The sequence below is a fragment of the Lepidothrix coronata genome, unplaced genomic scaffold (assembly GCF_001604755.1).
Source record: "Lepidothrix coronata isolate B3197 unplaced genomic scaffold, Lepidothrix_coronata-1.0 Scaffold108, whole genome shotgun sequence".
Lineage (NCBI taxonomy): Eukaryota > Metazoa > Chordata > Aves > Passeriformes > Pipridae > Lepidothrix > Lepidothrix coronata.
Window position 1 is genome coordinate 2497997 of NW_016690288.1, and position 15611 is coordinate 2513607.

Consider the following 15611-nt stretch of genomic DNA (forward strand, 5'->3'; position numbering starts at 1 on the left):
CAAAGCTTATAGTCGAGATGCTTTTTATGTGTCTTGGACTCTAAAGATTCTCCAATAATTTCTTTCAAGAAATTTCCTTATTTCTGAAATTACCTTTGTGTGGTTTCATTTCACACTGCTCTCCAGAGTACAGTCATCTACATTCTTTCCTTTTTTTTTTTTTTTAAGTTGTCATCATCATCAGTGCTTAGAGTTTAACAATCACAGATTGTATTTTACTTGGGAGCACGTTGTATGAGCTTCTTAAAAGCCATCAGAATACTTTGTTCAAGCTGTGTTTTCTCTTTCAGATCTTTCCAGTCTTCTTGAGCAGGGAGGAATGTGAATGTGACATCAGTGCAAAGTTGGGACAACTCTGGGGGCTCCAGTCTGCAGGATGTATAATTTTGTGCTTTGTAAATCACTGAGCCATAGCCAATGCAGAGCAGGAGATCTCTGCCACAACTGATCTTTTGGGGAGCACTCCATTGAAAATATCAGCCGGAAAACTCTGGTCTAGCACAAGGTTAAACTATTCTACTGCAAATGGACAATCCAAAATTATCTGCCAGGTTTGGCCCACAATCCTGAGCAATAAGCCAGGGAGCTGAATGCCTTTAATTTGTGCAAAGCCCGGCCAGTGGCTGGAGGCTTTGTCTGTAATGGTCGAGCAGATAAAAGTGGAGGGTTATTCTGTACTGCTTCTTCCTGTCCAAAAAAACAAGGCCAGGGAGGAATTATCACCTTAAACCCATTGCCATGGGCACATTCAAGGTCAGGAAACCAGTCTCTTCCCTGAGAGAGGACGAGGCTGCTGGGCTGCCCCTCCCAGCCTGGCCTCGAGCTGCGGTGCTTCCCGGAGGATGGAGAGCCTGCCTGGGGCAGTGCTGCACCCAGGGGGCTTTGGGATCATCGGGAGAGAGGATGTGCAGAGTGCTGGGAACAAGAATTTTTCATGGGAATATTTGCAGTTTGCAATTTAACACAAACCCTGTTAAAGCACAAAAACAGTCTATTATAGCCAGGAAACACTGTGCACAGCAACTTTGGGTGTTTATTTATCAATACAATACAGCGTGGTTCCAGGGGGAATCGATCAAGTTGCATTAAAGATTTAGGAGTCCATTCTGTAGCTGTAATAGTGCCTTTAGCACTTTCTCAAATCCTTTCTTATATTCCAACATAGCAGCTTGTGCTGGTTTATCTTTTGGACCATAAACCACTTTATATCTTCAGTATTTCAGAAGTGATATCACAATAAAACAGATTTTAGCCACAAAATAATACACACATTTTCTGTTTGTATATGTGTTAATCTGTTTTTGAGAAACTAACTGCTTGTGAAGCTATTAGCACAGTACTAGTAATACCATAGAATATCCCTCTAAAAGTGATGGCAGGTTCTTGTTAATGACTAATCAGGTTTTAATGCAATTCTGTTGAAAAAATCGTAATTGAAAAATTATTCCTCTCAGAGACTTTAAGCAATTTTCTTTTGGTTATTTTTTTGTTTTGTTTTGTTTTTGTTTTTTTGTTTGTTTGGGGTTTTTTTAATAATTTAATCAAAAGAGTACTTAAAGCTTTCTATGAAATGAAAACCAAGGGGTTTGGGATTGTTTGTTTTTTTTTTTAATTCTTCTTTAAAAATACAATATATTTAAGCCATATCAAGGTTTATCTAAACGCTCAGCAGATAAATATGCTAAAATTAACAACCCCAGTTCAACATTTAAAATACTAATAATGGAGCAGGGTGATACTGTCCTGGGTTTGCATCCTAAGGGAGCGAGGCCTCAGACAGGGCACTATTCCTGTGGAGGGAATTCAGGCACTGTGGCTGCTGGGAAGCATTGGCAGCAATACCCAGGCTTTAATAGGTACATGAGCAATAACTCCCTCTGCAGTGCTCAGGAGAAAGTAATTCCATTTAGGACTACATAAATTTTCAGTTTGTTAATTAGGTTAAGAGAGGAAAAATAACATTAGGAACTTTCGCTGAAGTTGTATTAGCTTCAAAATTGCAAAGAAATTGAAAGAGAATTTATGTTTTCCAGTAGCTCTGGCAATCAGCTCTACTTCCAAACCAGAGCCCCAAAACACTTAGACATGTGTTCTTTCTTTTTTTTTTTCATTGTTTTTAATCATTGGCTTGTCATTAAAACTTCTCAAACAGCTTGTGAAGTAGTTATCCAAATATATAATATAGAATTATTCTGAAATCTGTCTTTTTTATGAAGCATTTATCAGAGTAGATGTACTCAGCCCAGGTATCACAGACTATACATAGGAATTACTCCCGAGAAATACCGAGTAGTTAAAGCCTTTTTTGGAAAATATCAGGTCAACCTTCAGAATTGACTTTGCTGAGATCGTGTGGTCATCATGTCAGCTTTGGGTGGGACCCTGGGAACTTGCCAATAACTGGTGAGAGTCACTGAATCTCACTGAAAGCCTTCAGGACTGTGGAGGAACCATCAGGAATATTTTTGATAATGCAGACAGGAGTTGAGTGTAAATCAAAAATCAGCTTTCTATCAGAGAAATTTTAACAGGTTCAATAGAGGGAGATTAACCACTTCAAACCCTCACAAACTCATGCTTTAGATACACCTACATGAGAGGAAAGCCTTGAAAAGTGGCCTTTGAATTCTCAGCTGAGGATCCTGACCAGGAGAGGAAGAGTGTGTGTGTTGCTCTTAGCCTTCAACTGCTCACAGATGAAAGAACTTTTGTTCATCTATTCCTGCCTGGAATATGAAGGACTTGGATCACTTCTGATAGTAGCCATGAATTTATAGCTCAATACTTAGGGAAAGAAGGACACTTCAGTTCTAACACACTGAAGTAACAAAGCTGGCAAGTGGCTTGACCTATCCCTTTCTTATGAATATTTACACCTGGTCTTAAAAATGCTTTCAGACCTGGGTATTTGAATGTGTCCAACGTATTCACCACATGCTAGTTAAAGAGAAGTTCAGATAAAGCATCAGACTTCTCATACACAACTCCAATAATTCCTACAGACAGCAGGAATTTCATCTCTCATCATGTTTCTGTAGGCATTCGCCCTCTTTCTGAGGTTTCTTCTTCCAGAAACCCAACTTTAGGGGGTTATTGCTTTGCAGCAGATAAGCAAAGCAATAGTTTGTCTGAGGTGTAGGCCAAAACACAAGAAATAGCATCAGCCTTGGTGTAATCCCTGTCTCCTCAGCCTTTGCTGGCAGTGGAAAGCTGGCAGCTCTCAGGTTTGTTACCAGTGCCAGTGATCAGGCAGATCTTGTAGCTCTTGGACCAAGCCCTGTCTAACATGGGAATCTCAAACCGGAGCAGGTAGGGTTTATTTGGGGGCAGCCACAAGAAGTGGGTGCCCTTCTGGGAATACTTCCATCAGGCTCTTCCATCAGGCTCTTTTTGGCCAAGGGTCCTAATGGGCTGGGCTTCCCATTGAGGCCACCACAGGGAACAGCAGTCCTGGTGCAAGCCTTTTGTCACCTTTCTTAGGGGAGCAGAAGGCAGGAGAGGAGGAAATTCAGGGAAAAGTTTGAGGAACTGCTACTCCAAGATACAACCTCTCTTTTCTGTAGCTTGTCAGTGAGTGCTGAGCCCTGTGGTGGGGTCACTGATGCAAAGAACAGCCTGTGTGAATGAACAGCCTCACTTACAGCACAAGGCAGGCACAATTGCAGGATGTACAACACCAGTACAAGGGAAATACCTGCACACACATCAGGAGTCAGTGCCATGGCACAACAGCCTCCAGCTGTGCTTACTTTTCCTTTTACTGTTCCCTGCTTGTCCTCTGCAGCACATATTGAAGGAAGCAGTATGCACCTCATTATTTAGATTTACTGTTCTATTGATAGCAGTTCAGAGCAAAGCAGAAGGGCTTAATAATCCTGCCCCCACCATCTGAGGTCTGGAGAGAGCAACAACCCCTCTCAGAACCCAGGGCTGCACTAGGCAGCAGCTGGAACAAGGCCTCACCACTGGGAGGTGACTGGTGGGGCTGCAGTCACTCGATGATTTTGCATGTAGAGCCAGCATCTGATCAGACTTTTAACCTGGAGGGGGAAGCAAAGCAAAATTCTGGTGAGTTAAATTACCTTCTGCTGCATACAATCATCTGGCACAACACAGCCCCGCAATAACATTCGTGTTGCCATTAATGGAAAACACTTCACATTGCACTCCAGAGATTTTGTTGTTGTTGTTTGCCTTGGTATGGAAGTGATCCATTCAGATTGGAGCTGCCTGAAAAAAGCCTAGGGGCTCAGACACCAGCAGCAGCAGCTCTCTAAGTATCTCTGTCTTACTGCGTAATCTCTCACTGACTTGAAGGAAATGTGCCAATTGCTGCTGCTATAGGGCTCTGTGTACATAAAACACACGCTCAGCTGAGCGGCCCTATGGGGCAACATGATTTATTTGCTGATTTACCTCAACTAAATCATGATAATACTTCAACAGAATTGTCTTGGCTTCAACAAAATGTGTCAAAGCATTTTTAAATAGAACATTCAATCTGCGCCTCACTCCCGCGTGTGATGAAGTAAAGAATTAAAAACATGACTATGTACTACGCTGGTAGAAGTCTGGAAAAGCTGATTAAATACTTATTGGAGGAAGAGGGGCATTTTCCAGTGTGCTCAAAGATATCTCAGGTTTTCTAAACATTAAAGCTTGTCTTGGAAACTTTCGGTCATCCTGAAAACTAAATTGAAATATAAATAATAATAATAACAACAATTACAATAATAATAATAATAATGATGATGTCAGAAGACCAGAATCAATGTTTATCTCCATATACAGGCTGTTCCTTCAAGCTGACACGTACCTGTACCTGTACCTCCGGGGTAAAGAGGTGCTGAAGTGCTGACAGCAGAATGGCGACACTTGACCCACAGACAAGCGAGTGCCAGGCAGTTTGGGTCTGGCTGGAGGAGTGACTTGGGCTTCCAGAGGCTGGAGTCTGGTGGATGTGGAATTACGTTACCTGAGATGTGAATTGTTTTATATCCTTGGTCCCTAAAATGTTCAAGAGATAGCTTTACTCCTGGCTAAATGAAACTACCCCTTGAGCCATTTTATTAATGTTTGTTTATTGTTTAATGAGGGCTTGCAAAGCTTAAGGCTGTCTACTCTGTTAAAATTAGCAACCAGGCTTTGTGATGGAAAAAGTCATCCTGTCTTCTCACTGGAATCATTCACAAACCAAGAAGGGATGCTGCAGCCAGTCCTTAATTGAATTCCGTGGCATTTTCAATGATAATGCATGAGTCTCCTCTCCAATTCAGGAATGAGGAATTATTACACAGAAGGATAAACAGGATAAAAATGAAAATTAATGCTCTTGGAAAACAAACCAAGTATTTCTGCAAATCTGTTTACTGGTATTTCAGTTCATAGACTCCTAAGATAGGAGTCTCTGTTATTGAACCCAGACCCATCAAAGATGATCATTCTCTAATTCCATGTCCTTTTTTACTCCTAGTAAAAGACCATGAAGTTGCATAGAGCATTAAAAGCATTACTTTAAGTGGTATGGTAAATAGGCTGATCTTATTAACCTCAGTATAAACCAGGAACACAGGAATTGGATTATGAAGGGGAAGGCTCATGTTCACGCACATTTATCTAAGGTAATTAGACATTTGTAGGGGGGATGGGGTGTAAACCAAAAGTACAGGGCAAGAAAATTGATTTATTCTCTGAAATTGTCTGCCTTCTACAGTGAGATCTAAAAGTAGATCCTATCAAGAAATAATTTGCTATGTCATTTACAATATTTAGAAATGAAATGGCAATTACCAGCCCTCTGTATATGTCAAAGGTTGCTAGACAAGGTTGGCTCAGCATTTTCACAGCATCAGGTCTCTCAAATTCAGATCTTAGTCTTTATCAGACATCAGAGGAGTCCATCATAAAATAAGTAGAAACAACATAGGCAATCTAGTTTCTGGACAGCTCTTCCTTTGGCAATATTATGGAAGATTAGGGCTGAGAGACTGCTTATTTTTCAGTGCAGAAATCCTCCCTAAGATTGTTCGCAATTTGGAAAACTTACCTTTTTGTTGTTTTTACTGGCAGAATAAATAAGTAAAGAAATTTTCTGATGTAGATCAACTGCACTACATATTTACCAATTAGAATGTTATGAGAAGTCACTATTAGCAACACTGATGAGATTCAGTGAGATGTGACACACTATTCAGGATGTAGGTCTATTTTCAGAATAACTTGTTCTCAAAAACTGACATTTTTTGTTAAGTAATTGTTAAGTAATTGAGGTCAGAAGCTATATATTTCTTAAAAAGGACTTACTTCATAGAGTTTGTGGCAGGAGTAGGGAAAAGGAGTTCCAAGTGACCTGAGGAGTAGGGAAAAGGAGTTCCAGGTGACCTGAGGAATTTTCTTTTTCCTTAGTCCCACTGTCTCTTGCCACATCAACTGTCCTTCATGAAACTGAGCTAACAAGTCAATATTTTGAAAACCTTAGCTTGTAGTCTCTTGTAATATTAAATTTTGCCTGAGTTTAGATTTCCCAAGTACTTTTTCTCCTAGCTGAAAACAAGGACAAGAAAATCATCAGAAAACAAAACTACAGTTAACACTAGAAGAGCTACAAGAAGAAAGCACTTTAATGTCTGTAAATTAGAAAAACCCTATCACCTCATTAAAAAACATAAAATGGTTGAAGCATAGAGGTCAGCTCTGCTAAGGGGTTAGGTATGTCTGTGAAATGCTAAGAAAAATAAGTTGGAGAGACTTTTGCTTTTCCTGTGAAAGCTATTTTTGCACACATCTGATGCCTCGGGAGTCTGTAGGAATGCAGGAGCAGCTGATTTCCTCCTGGGTGCCAAAGATCATATCTGTGGGGTGTTTAGTTTTACTATTTCCAGTCCTTCAGATGTGTCTAGCGTCATCATGTCTGAGACCACTGAAATGGGAAGGGCTGTTTTACCATACTCCATAGTCTGCTTTATATACAAGAGCGTGGCACATCTGCGTAAGTAAAGTTGCTGTCAAAATAAAAGTTTCCCTCACGTAATGTAGAATTCAAACCATCTCAGTGTTCATTTCTCAGTGAGCCATTTCTGTAATAAGCATATCTGAGAATCAGGCTGTGAACGAAATCAAGAAACCTTAAAAGCTGGGGCTGGTGTAAGACCACTTGTTTTGAAGAGGGTCATGAGACCACAGAAACCCAGCCCTGTCTGTAAAGCCTGAGGAATGTGTGGGATTCCTTCTGGCCTGGTACAAAGGTGAAGGAATTTGTTTGAAGGCCAAGCAATCAGCCTCAATCTCTGATCACAGTGCCTGGCATTTGGAGAGTTCAGAGCACTCATGTTCTCCCATGACTTATTGTGCACAGCTCTGAAGTCTAGGATGAAACAGGGACTGTATCGGTGCTCCCCGCACGTGAATAAGGACAGGAAACTTCTGATTCGGGGATGCTTGCACCTATTTGATAGATTTTTGACTTATTTTTAATTTTTTCTCTCTCTCTGTTGTCAGCTTATTCTTAGACATAATGAAAATGGTCGTATAAATAATATTATATTTCAGAATTCACAAGAGTTCATCTTTCTTTTTCCTCCCTTAAAAGAACCACTACCAAGAGGTCGCTCCATATGAAGGTTTTAGGCTCTCTTCATAATCATAGGAAAATGACTTTGGCCCATCAGCAGAGTATCAGCTTTGCATTAGCAAGTTGGCTTGAACACAAAATGATCTTTTTACATTCTAGTATCCATCTCTCTGGAATTAATCATCCATTCAGCTTGTAGTTTGTTTAAACATAAACACACAAAAAAGGTGCAGTAAGAGTGTTTTCAGAATCCAAATATTTGCTTTCTACCTCTTTAAACCACCTCCCCACCACAAGGGTGAAAGCTGCCAAATGGCAGCTGAAAGCAACATTTTGTCTTCAATTAGTCATATCTGAATCTATTTTTTTTTCCTGTGAGATAGTGCCACTGGGACACGTGTAACAACAGAGGGCAAACGAGGTCACTGGAAAACTAACTCCTGGGGCATGTCTGGCTTGTGAATGAGTTCATGACTTCTGTTAGGAGCTCCCATTCTCCCACTGAGATTACATTTCCTGCTGTAGACAGATCATGTGGGCTGAGCCAACATCTGCCCTTGGGCAAGCAGGAGGGAACACTGTACCCTGAGCACACAACACTTAATCTGGGGGATGCTGCACAGGGGGCAGGAGCAGGGGGAACCCTCCCAACATCACTAAGTAACCTTGACAGCCCAGAGTGCTGGAGAAGCATTGTGTGCTCTCAGGTGTCTGCTCCAAGGGCAGGGATGGTGTGAAATGTTTCATTTTCCCCCATGGTATGAGAAATGTATTTTATGGCTACTAATGTGAAGCACTTGGGTTAGGGGTGGGCCAAGGGTGCCCAGCGACTACATTAGGTAGTTTACAGACACCCAAGTAAAGGATGAGGCCAATTCATTAGCCAAGTATTTATGCTACAGCTCCCTGTGAGCTCCAAGAGGAATGGGGGAACTGTCCAATATGAGAACTGACAAAAGCAATACACAGACATGAGTTAATCCTGTTTTGAGTTGGTGAGTTTGCATGTAGTTGAGCATGAGGGTTGTTCCCAATGGGGCCTGATGAGCCTTGATTTCACATTTGTCTTTATGAAGTCTGGAAAGCTTTACTGGAAAAATTCCCAGTGAAAGGCACTGGAGGTGGCTGACTTCCCCAGCTTGTGTTTCAAGGTGATGAATTCTCATGGGGCTATGTTACAAAAATGGCCTGGCCAAGGGAGGAGAGCACATACCTTTAAAGGCAAGCTCAAAATTAGGACCTTGAGTGTTAGAGTTGTGATTGATTTCCTTAGCTCTCAGATAATTTCTATGACTAAGTAAAAGCATTTCTAAAAATAGGGTCTTTGTCTGAAAGGAGGAAAACAAGGTAAAATCCTCAAATGCCTACTTGAGGTCTGCTTTCTGTGTTACAGCAGTGGTTTGTATTTGACGTAGGGTTAAACAAATAGAAGGCTTTATTCTCTGCTGTAGCTTTAGTTTCAGAGTGCGGCATTTTTTTAAGCCCAGAGTGACTGAGAACTGTAGTAGACTGACTAACCTATAACTATCACAATAGTTGGAAAGCTTCCTTGCCTGAACCAGGAAGGTAAATGCTGCTTAGTATTGCTTAGTGCAGGCCTACCCAACTTTGTGACCCATTGATTATCATTTCATCTGATAACAAAGAAAGTAAAGGTGGTCTCAACCTCAACTTTCTTTATGACCTCGGAAGTGAATCAGCACAAAATCCACAGGTATTTCTTCTGGGGTTGCTTTCAGGACTATCTGGAAAGCCTGAGATGCTATTCATACTCCTTGGCAAATGAAGAAGGATTGTTGCCCTGAAATGAAAGGTTTTCCTGGTGGCTACACAAGTGTCCATTTGGTGGCCACAGGCTTGGAGAGCAGTTCAGACACAACTGGTCATGGGCAGATAAGCACGGACACACAAAAGCTGAAGATTAGACACTGCAGCCTAATTAATACCTTAATTAACAGAACTAGCCCAATAAGAGAGGCTTATCATAGATGTGAATATTTATCTTTAGGCCCAAATCTCTCAAATTGAAGGCTACTTACTCAAAGCCAAGTTTTCTTCTCTTAAGGTACTCACTTGAGTTTGTGTTACACTGATGTGTGCATAACTGACAATTCCAGAAAATGTCACGTACTCCTAAAACAGCACTACTGTACAAAGGGAAATTAGGATAGAACAGTATAATTCCAGTTGGAAGGGACCTACAGTTATCTTCTAGTCCAAATGCTTGACTACCTCAGGCTGGCCAAAAAAAGTTAAAGTGTACAGAAAACAAACCTCTTTTCCTTACCTCACCTGCACACCTGAGAGCTCCCCCTGTGCAGCACCAAGCCCTGTCCCTTTGCACAGGGCTGCAAGGGGAACCCCAGAATTGGGGGGGCTGCTGGGGGGACCTCCTCCAGTAACTGGGCTCCCCCAAGGTGGCTCATGTCAGGAGCATCACTAGAGGTACAGCAGCTTCCGAGTGAGACATGGATTATTTTTAATTCCTCTATCCAGGCCTCCTCTCTGCCCTTAGTTGTGAGAACTTAAAAAATCAGACATTTTCATCTTTTAGTTTTCAGTTCATGGGTGTTTCAAAATGCTTGGATAGTTTCCCTGAGGAAAGCTTAAGAAAGCTCTAGAACAACTCAAATAGTCTTATTCATTGCAGAGTCCCCAAAGGATGCCAAATTTAAACTGAATTCCTGCTTGGAGAGGAAATGAAAATGGAGAGGAAGAGGTTCGGAGGATCAGAGGGTTTTTAATTAGTTTGTGGTGGAGACAGTGGAATTAAATGCTGTAATACTCTGGTGCCTCTCTGCACATTGTTCTCTCCAGGGTGAGCTCTGTGAATCTGCTGAGTGACAGAAGGGTAACCTTATTGCTTCCTTCGTCCATATTCTAATCTCAAATCAGCACAGCACTGTTAAATTCTACTTTTACCTCTCTCTCTTTTTGACTTTGCAAGAGTTCTATCCCAACACAGAAGGGAAGAGAAATGACAATTGGATCATGTACATATCTCACTTCTGGACTCCTCCAGCAGTACTGCAGCTGCCAGGCCAGGTTGCTCTGGTTTGTTAGCTATTTAATTCAGCAATGACTTACTCTATCTTTTGTATAAAAGAAACCACCTGAATCACAGCAGCTTTTCTGTATTCTGTCCCCAGCAGTCAGCTGGCTGTGGCTCCTGCAGCACTGGCTGGACACAGCAGCTGCAGATGCTCCTTTTCCCCAAATGAAACATGGCACAACAAGTTTTCAGCACTTGTTTTCCAGATACTGCTCTTACATAGAGAATGGGCTAAAGAACATAAAGTTATGCAAACTTCCTATCAGCATAATGCCAGGCATTTAGAAAACTGAATTGACCTAGTTTCTGATTTGTAGAATCAAGTAGTGACTTGCAGTTTAATATATGAAAAAAAAATCCTTAATTAAAAAATTGTGTAGGACACATACTCCTTCCTTTCAATCTCATACTTGTATCATGCTGTGCATGCTGCTAATTCAAAAGGCTGATATGATCACAGACAGCCCAGCTTCTAGGATTTACCATTCAAACACACTTGAACTGGCACGAAAAATGCAATAAAATAATTCTTTCAGACAAGTTTAGAGAGAGGTATTCCCAAAAGACAGAATTCTGGCTTCCAGCCACATAAAGCTTACACTTTGTCAATAACACAGTGAAGGAAGGCATGAATGAATTTTATTTCATTGGACAAGTGACTTGGAATACAGATAAGGCAGGGTGAGCATATAAACCTTTAAATAAATGTTTTAGCACTATCTGGAAGGGAGGAATGCAATTGATTCCAATCTTTTCTGACAGAAAATCAGTTCCTCTGAAGCTCTTGGGGCAACAAACACTAACTAAAAGGGTCTGTTACTAATAAAATCTTTAAGTACAACAAAACAAGATGTTGTCGTTTGAAATTAATAAGCCACAATTAATGCAAATTATTGCTCTGTAGTTTAATTGAAATATTAAACTCTGATATGAGGTCTTTGTTTTACTATGACTTTAAGAAACATGTAACTTTGAAGAGGGATTTTGAAAGAGTTCGAGGAAAACTCAGCAGAGCAATAGCTGATGAAACCCCCTGACAAAACACAGTGCAAACAGCAGCAGTAGGAATTCCAAACATTCTGTCATGCTCTGCTGGGGTTTCTCTCTAATGAGCACAACTGTGGTACCTGGAGCTGCTACAAAGAGTTAATAGAAAACACTGATTTCTGGTTGTGCCCCACATTCTCTGTTCTGTTTTGTGGCGGTTACCTCATACAAAGTTGTTTTGTGGAAAATCTTGACCTTTTCCTCCCTCTCTGCCTGTTTAAATGAACCTTGTTTTATTCTCTGCAGTGATACTACAAGCTGGATCAGTAAAAACTGCTGTTACAATTCTGGTTTTGCTTTGCAAAGACGTGTTATGCGTCAGAATGAAGGGGGGCATTTAGTGTTTTAGGAGAGCCGCATTTGGAATTTCTACAAGAGAAACCCTCTGCAAGTGGCAATTTCTTTTACATTATAAATCTAACTCAAACCAGTATATGGAGGTTCAGTTTTATTTGCAAAACCACAGGTTGATAAAATTTACAAATAACACTCAACATTATTCTCTTGGGGCCTGAGAATGACTGGTGTGGCTCAGAGAAGGGACTGTAATCAATCACAACCCGAATTTCAAATGAAATGGTGCCTCATTCCCACTGCCAATCCCATACCAGCTCATAGGAGCCACTATATTTTTAGTATTAAATGTTATTTTCCTTATCCTTTCCATAATGGAAGCAAAAATTGCAGAATAGAAAAAACGGTCTCGTGTTTGTACAAAGTACATTCGGTGGCTGCGTTAATGCTTTTAGCCTAAAATACGTAGTAGCAGTAGTACTACTACAGTAGTAATCTGTATTAGTTGGTAGAAAACACTTTTTACATTGAATTTGCTTTCAGGTTACTACTTACTGAAAGAGACCTTTTCAGATTAACACAGATAACACGGTTAATAGAATGGACAAAATCACACAACTCCAGGTACACATGCTTGCAATTGTTATTACCTAATAAAGAGCACTCAGGGTCTGTTTCTGTGCCTTCCCAGCCCATAAATCACAGAATTTCAGGATCCTAACTTCTGCCTTTTCATCTTAATTTTTATTTTTATTTTTATAAATAACTATTCAACCTTCAGACTTCAATGTGACAAGACTTTGGCCCCATACAAACTAAAAACACAAGCGGTGACCTCAAGATTTAGAAATAGAAAATTATATCTCTATTTTCATAATTCTACAGTGAGAGAGGCAATAGAATCTATTTCACTATCTTGTTACAGACATAAACCTCCCACACTCAGGGTAGCTATTTCTGAAGGGGCTGCCTTTCAGTTTTGCCAAAGAAAGCATTCAGCAACTGCATGGGAAAAAAAAAAATCAAGTGTTAAAGAATGGCCAACATTTTCCTTGCAGCTGATGGATGACTCTGTGTAGTAATCGATACTTCTGCACTGTTGAACCCAAAATAATTGCATAAAGTCTCCAGAGCTCAAAACTTTTCTCAGAAGCCTCTAAGAAATACATCCTAGAACTCTTAGCACCAGCAAAGGGTGGAATACAGGAACACAGCCCTTTGCACTCTCTTCTCTGAACTGCTTATTTCTGGCAACAGGCTCCATATGTATATGTTTTGAATAAATTTCTCGTTTTGAATGACACTAAAAAGTGTCTACATTCTGCAGTGAGGTGTCCTGATAGTTAAATCTATGAAAGAAACACTCTTGTACTTAGGAAACATTTTTAAACGTGCATTTTAACATTCCATCAACATGAACAGAATTTCCTGCCTTGTGACAAAGTGCTTCATATTTAAAGTCCTGAAAATGTTTCCAGATAATTTCTTTCGTGTTTTCTGTCTTTATGGAAATCTTTCAAAAGTTCTTCTTGATTTCAAATACATAGAGGTACCAAACTTTGCTAACTAATTTACATCCAGCTTTAATGACTGCAGATCCCATCAGTGGGCAGCAGGTGTTTTTGTTTTATACAAAAGCTGTTCAACTAACTACTGATTCTATAGGCAGTGCTGACACTGCAACTTTAAAAATGGCAACTTCTGAGGAATTGCTTAAATAATGAGAAGTTACTGATTGACATACCATGGAAAACTTTCAATGGAGTAATTTGACAAGTATTTCTATCTTCAGCTGAAGGCTACTTTTCTTTTGTTAAATATAATTTTCAAATACAGTTTTCCTTAGTGATGAAGAGTAGGCTAGTTGTGCCTCAGTAAAGAGCTGGCTGTGACAAATGACTGGATGAAGCAGTAATCTCAAAGATGACTTGAACAAAAAGTCAAATAAGAAAGATACCAACTATTGTAATTATAAACCCAAAAGTACCGTGTGACTTTGTCCATGTGCCAGAACATACAAGTCTTTTGAAGTTATAAAAATCCTTTTAAAGCACTTTTAAGCACTTAGGGGCTCTTTTAAAGAACTCCCTTCTTATTAGAAAAACAGGTAGCTTGGAGGTCCGGGTCAAGGGAGGTGTGTTTGGCAATTTAAATCAGTTCCTGTGTACTCTGAGGTTGTGTGTCCTGTCCTTAGAGCTGACCCAGTGGCAGATATGGCCTCACAGCTGGATGGCCCAGCACTAGCACCAGTTAGCAAAGGTTGCCCACAGCCACATTGCACAGAACTGGGCCTTTGTGCTCTCTAAGGTCCTTCCAGCCCTGAAACTTCCTTTTCCTTTTTGTTTTTGTTTCAAAACAGTGGTGTGTTCACAGTGTGGTACAGGGAGCACGCTCAGAATAGCATATGTGACATTTAAGAGTGAGCAACTACCTGGTATGGTAGCAAAGAACTGTCCTGGATGGAAGAACCAGGGTAGTGTTGGATACATCCTAATTTTCTGGGTAGAGCTTGTAACAAACTCCCCTTAAAAACAGGTTTATGTTTTCCTCTAGGACTAGCTGGGGCTCACTCCAGAAGGCAGTATGAAGTGAACCCATGTACTTTCAGTATGGAAAACTGTCCTACAGCAAAGCAGGGAGATGAGGAAGACTTTGCCTTCTGCTCCTCCACTGGAGGCATCTTCCTTAACTTGCTGTACCAGCTCTTTCATTTCACATCACTGCAGTACTTCCTCTGATTCCCTGTCCTCCTCCTGTTCTGATGACATCCTTTGCCAGCAAGGACGCTTGTGATACTGATTTTTCCAAATACAGCTAGTTGAAAATATTAAATGAATGCAAATCAAGCATTTGTGCATACACAGAGGGACGAATTTGGTTTTGATCAACTGAAGCTTTTTTCCAAATGTTGTCTCAAGACATTTCTGCTGTCTTTCTAAAATAATTAAAGCTTGTGTTGAGGGAGTTTTATTGTTGGGGGTTTTTTACTAGCTGTATCAAATAGTAAGGGAAAGCACCATAAAGATTTCAACATATCCAATTGTGCTTGCTTTCCTAAAAACTAAACCAAACCATTAAATTTCTTGTCAACAGGCAATGATTTTCGTGGATGACCCAGACTCACTGCACCTGTAAGTCTTTAAATAGCTGCACTTTCAGCTGCGACAGCTTCCAGGAGTAATTAATCCTGAACATGCTGTTTCACGAAAATGACTTGGTGATTTTAGAGCTGTGTTTTCCCTATAGTGAAAATGCCATGTTATTGCCATATCAAGCTAGCTGTCATTCCCAGCTGCCTTCGTGGAGCCAGTGGGATGCACAACTGCAAGGGAATCACTTTGCTTCCCTTGAAGCTGGGGAACAGCACTAAATCAATGGGCTCAGTGCTGCTAGAAAGAAGGATTCTGAGAACACCATCTGTTCCCAGGCAGATCAGGGGGATGATTTCAGTGTGTAATCCACACTGTCATCCCTCGAGTGTGTAAAGCACCAGGCTTGTGCCAGCTCCCACAGAGCACTGCCCCACACTGCTCCTGCTGCTTTCCCTCCCTGCTGAGCAGAGCAGGCTTGGGCTGAGCTCCCCCTCTGTAAGAGGGCAGTGGCACTCTGAATTCAGTCTTCAATGTAGTCCAACACAGGGAGCAAAGT

At 40.8% G+C, this 15611-nt stretch overlaps 1 protein-coding gene across 1 annotated transcript in view; it reads right to left on the bottom strand.

The window, feature by feature from the left end:
- Positions 1-3766: 3766 nt before the first annotated feature.
- Positions 3767-15611, bottom strand: part of LOC108501805 — a 72430-nt gene continuing 60585 nt past the window's right edge. The window contains exons 5-6 of the mRNA XM_017824041.1: positions 4823-5007; positions 3767-4040 (exon numbers count right to left, since the gene is read on the bottom strand). Of these exons, the coding sequence (XP_017679530.1) occupies positions 4036-4040; positions 4823-5007 (190 nt within the window). The 3' untranslated portion in view covers positions 3767-4035. The remainder of the gene's footprint in view (positions 4041-4822; positions 5008-15611) is intronic.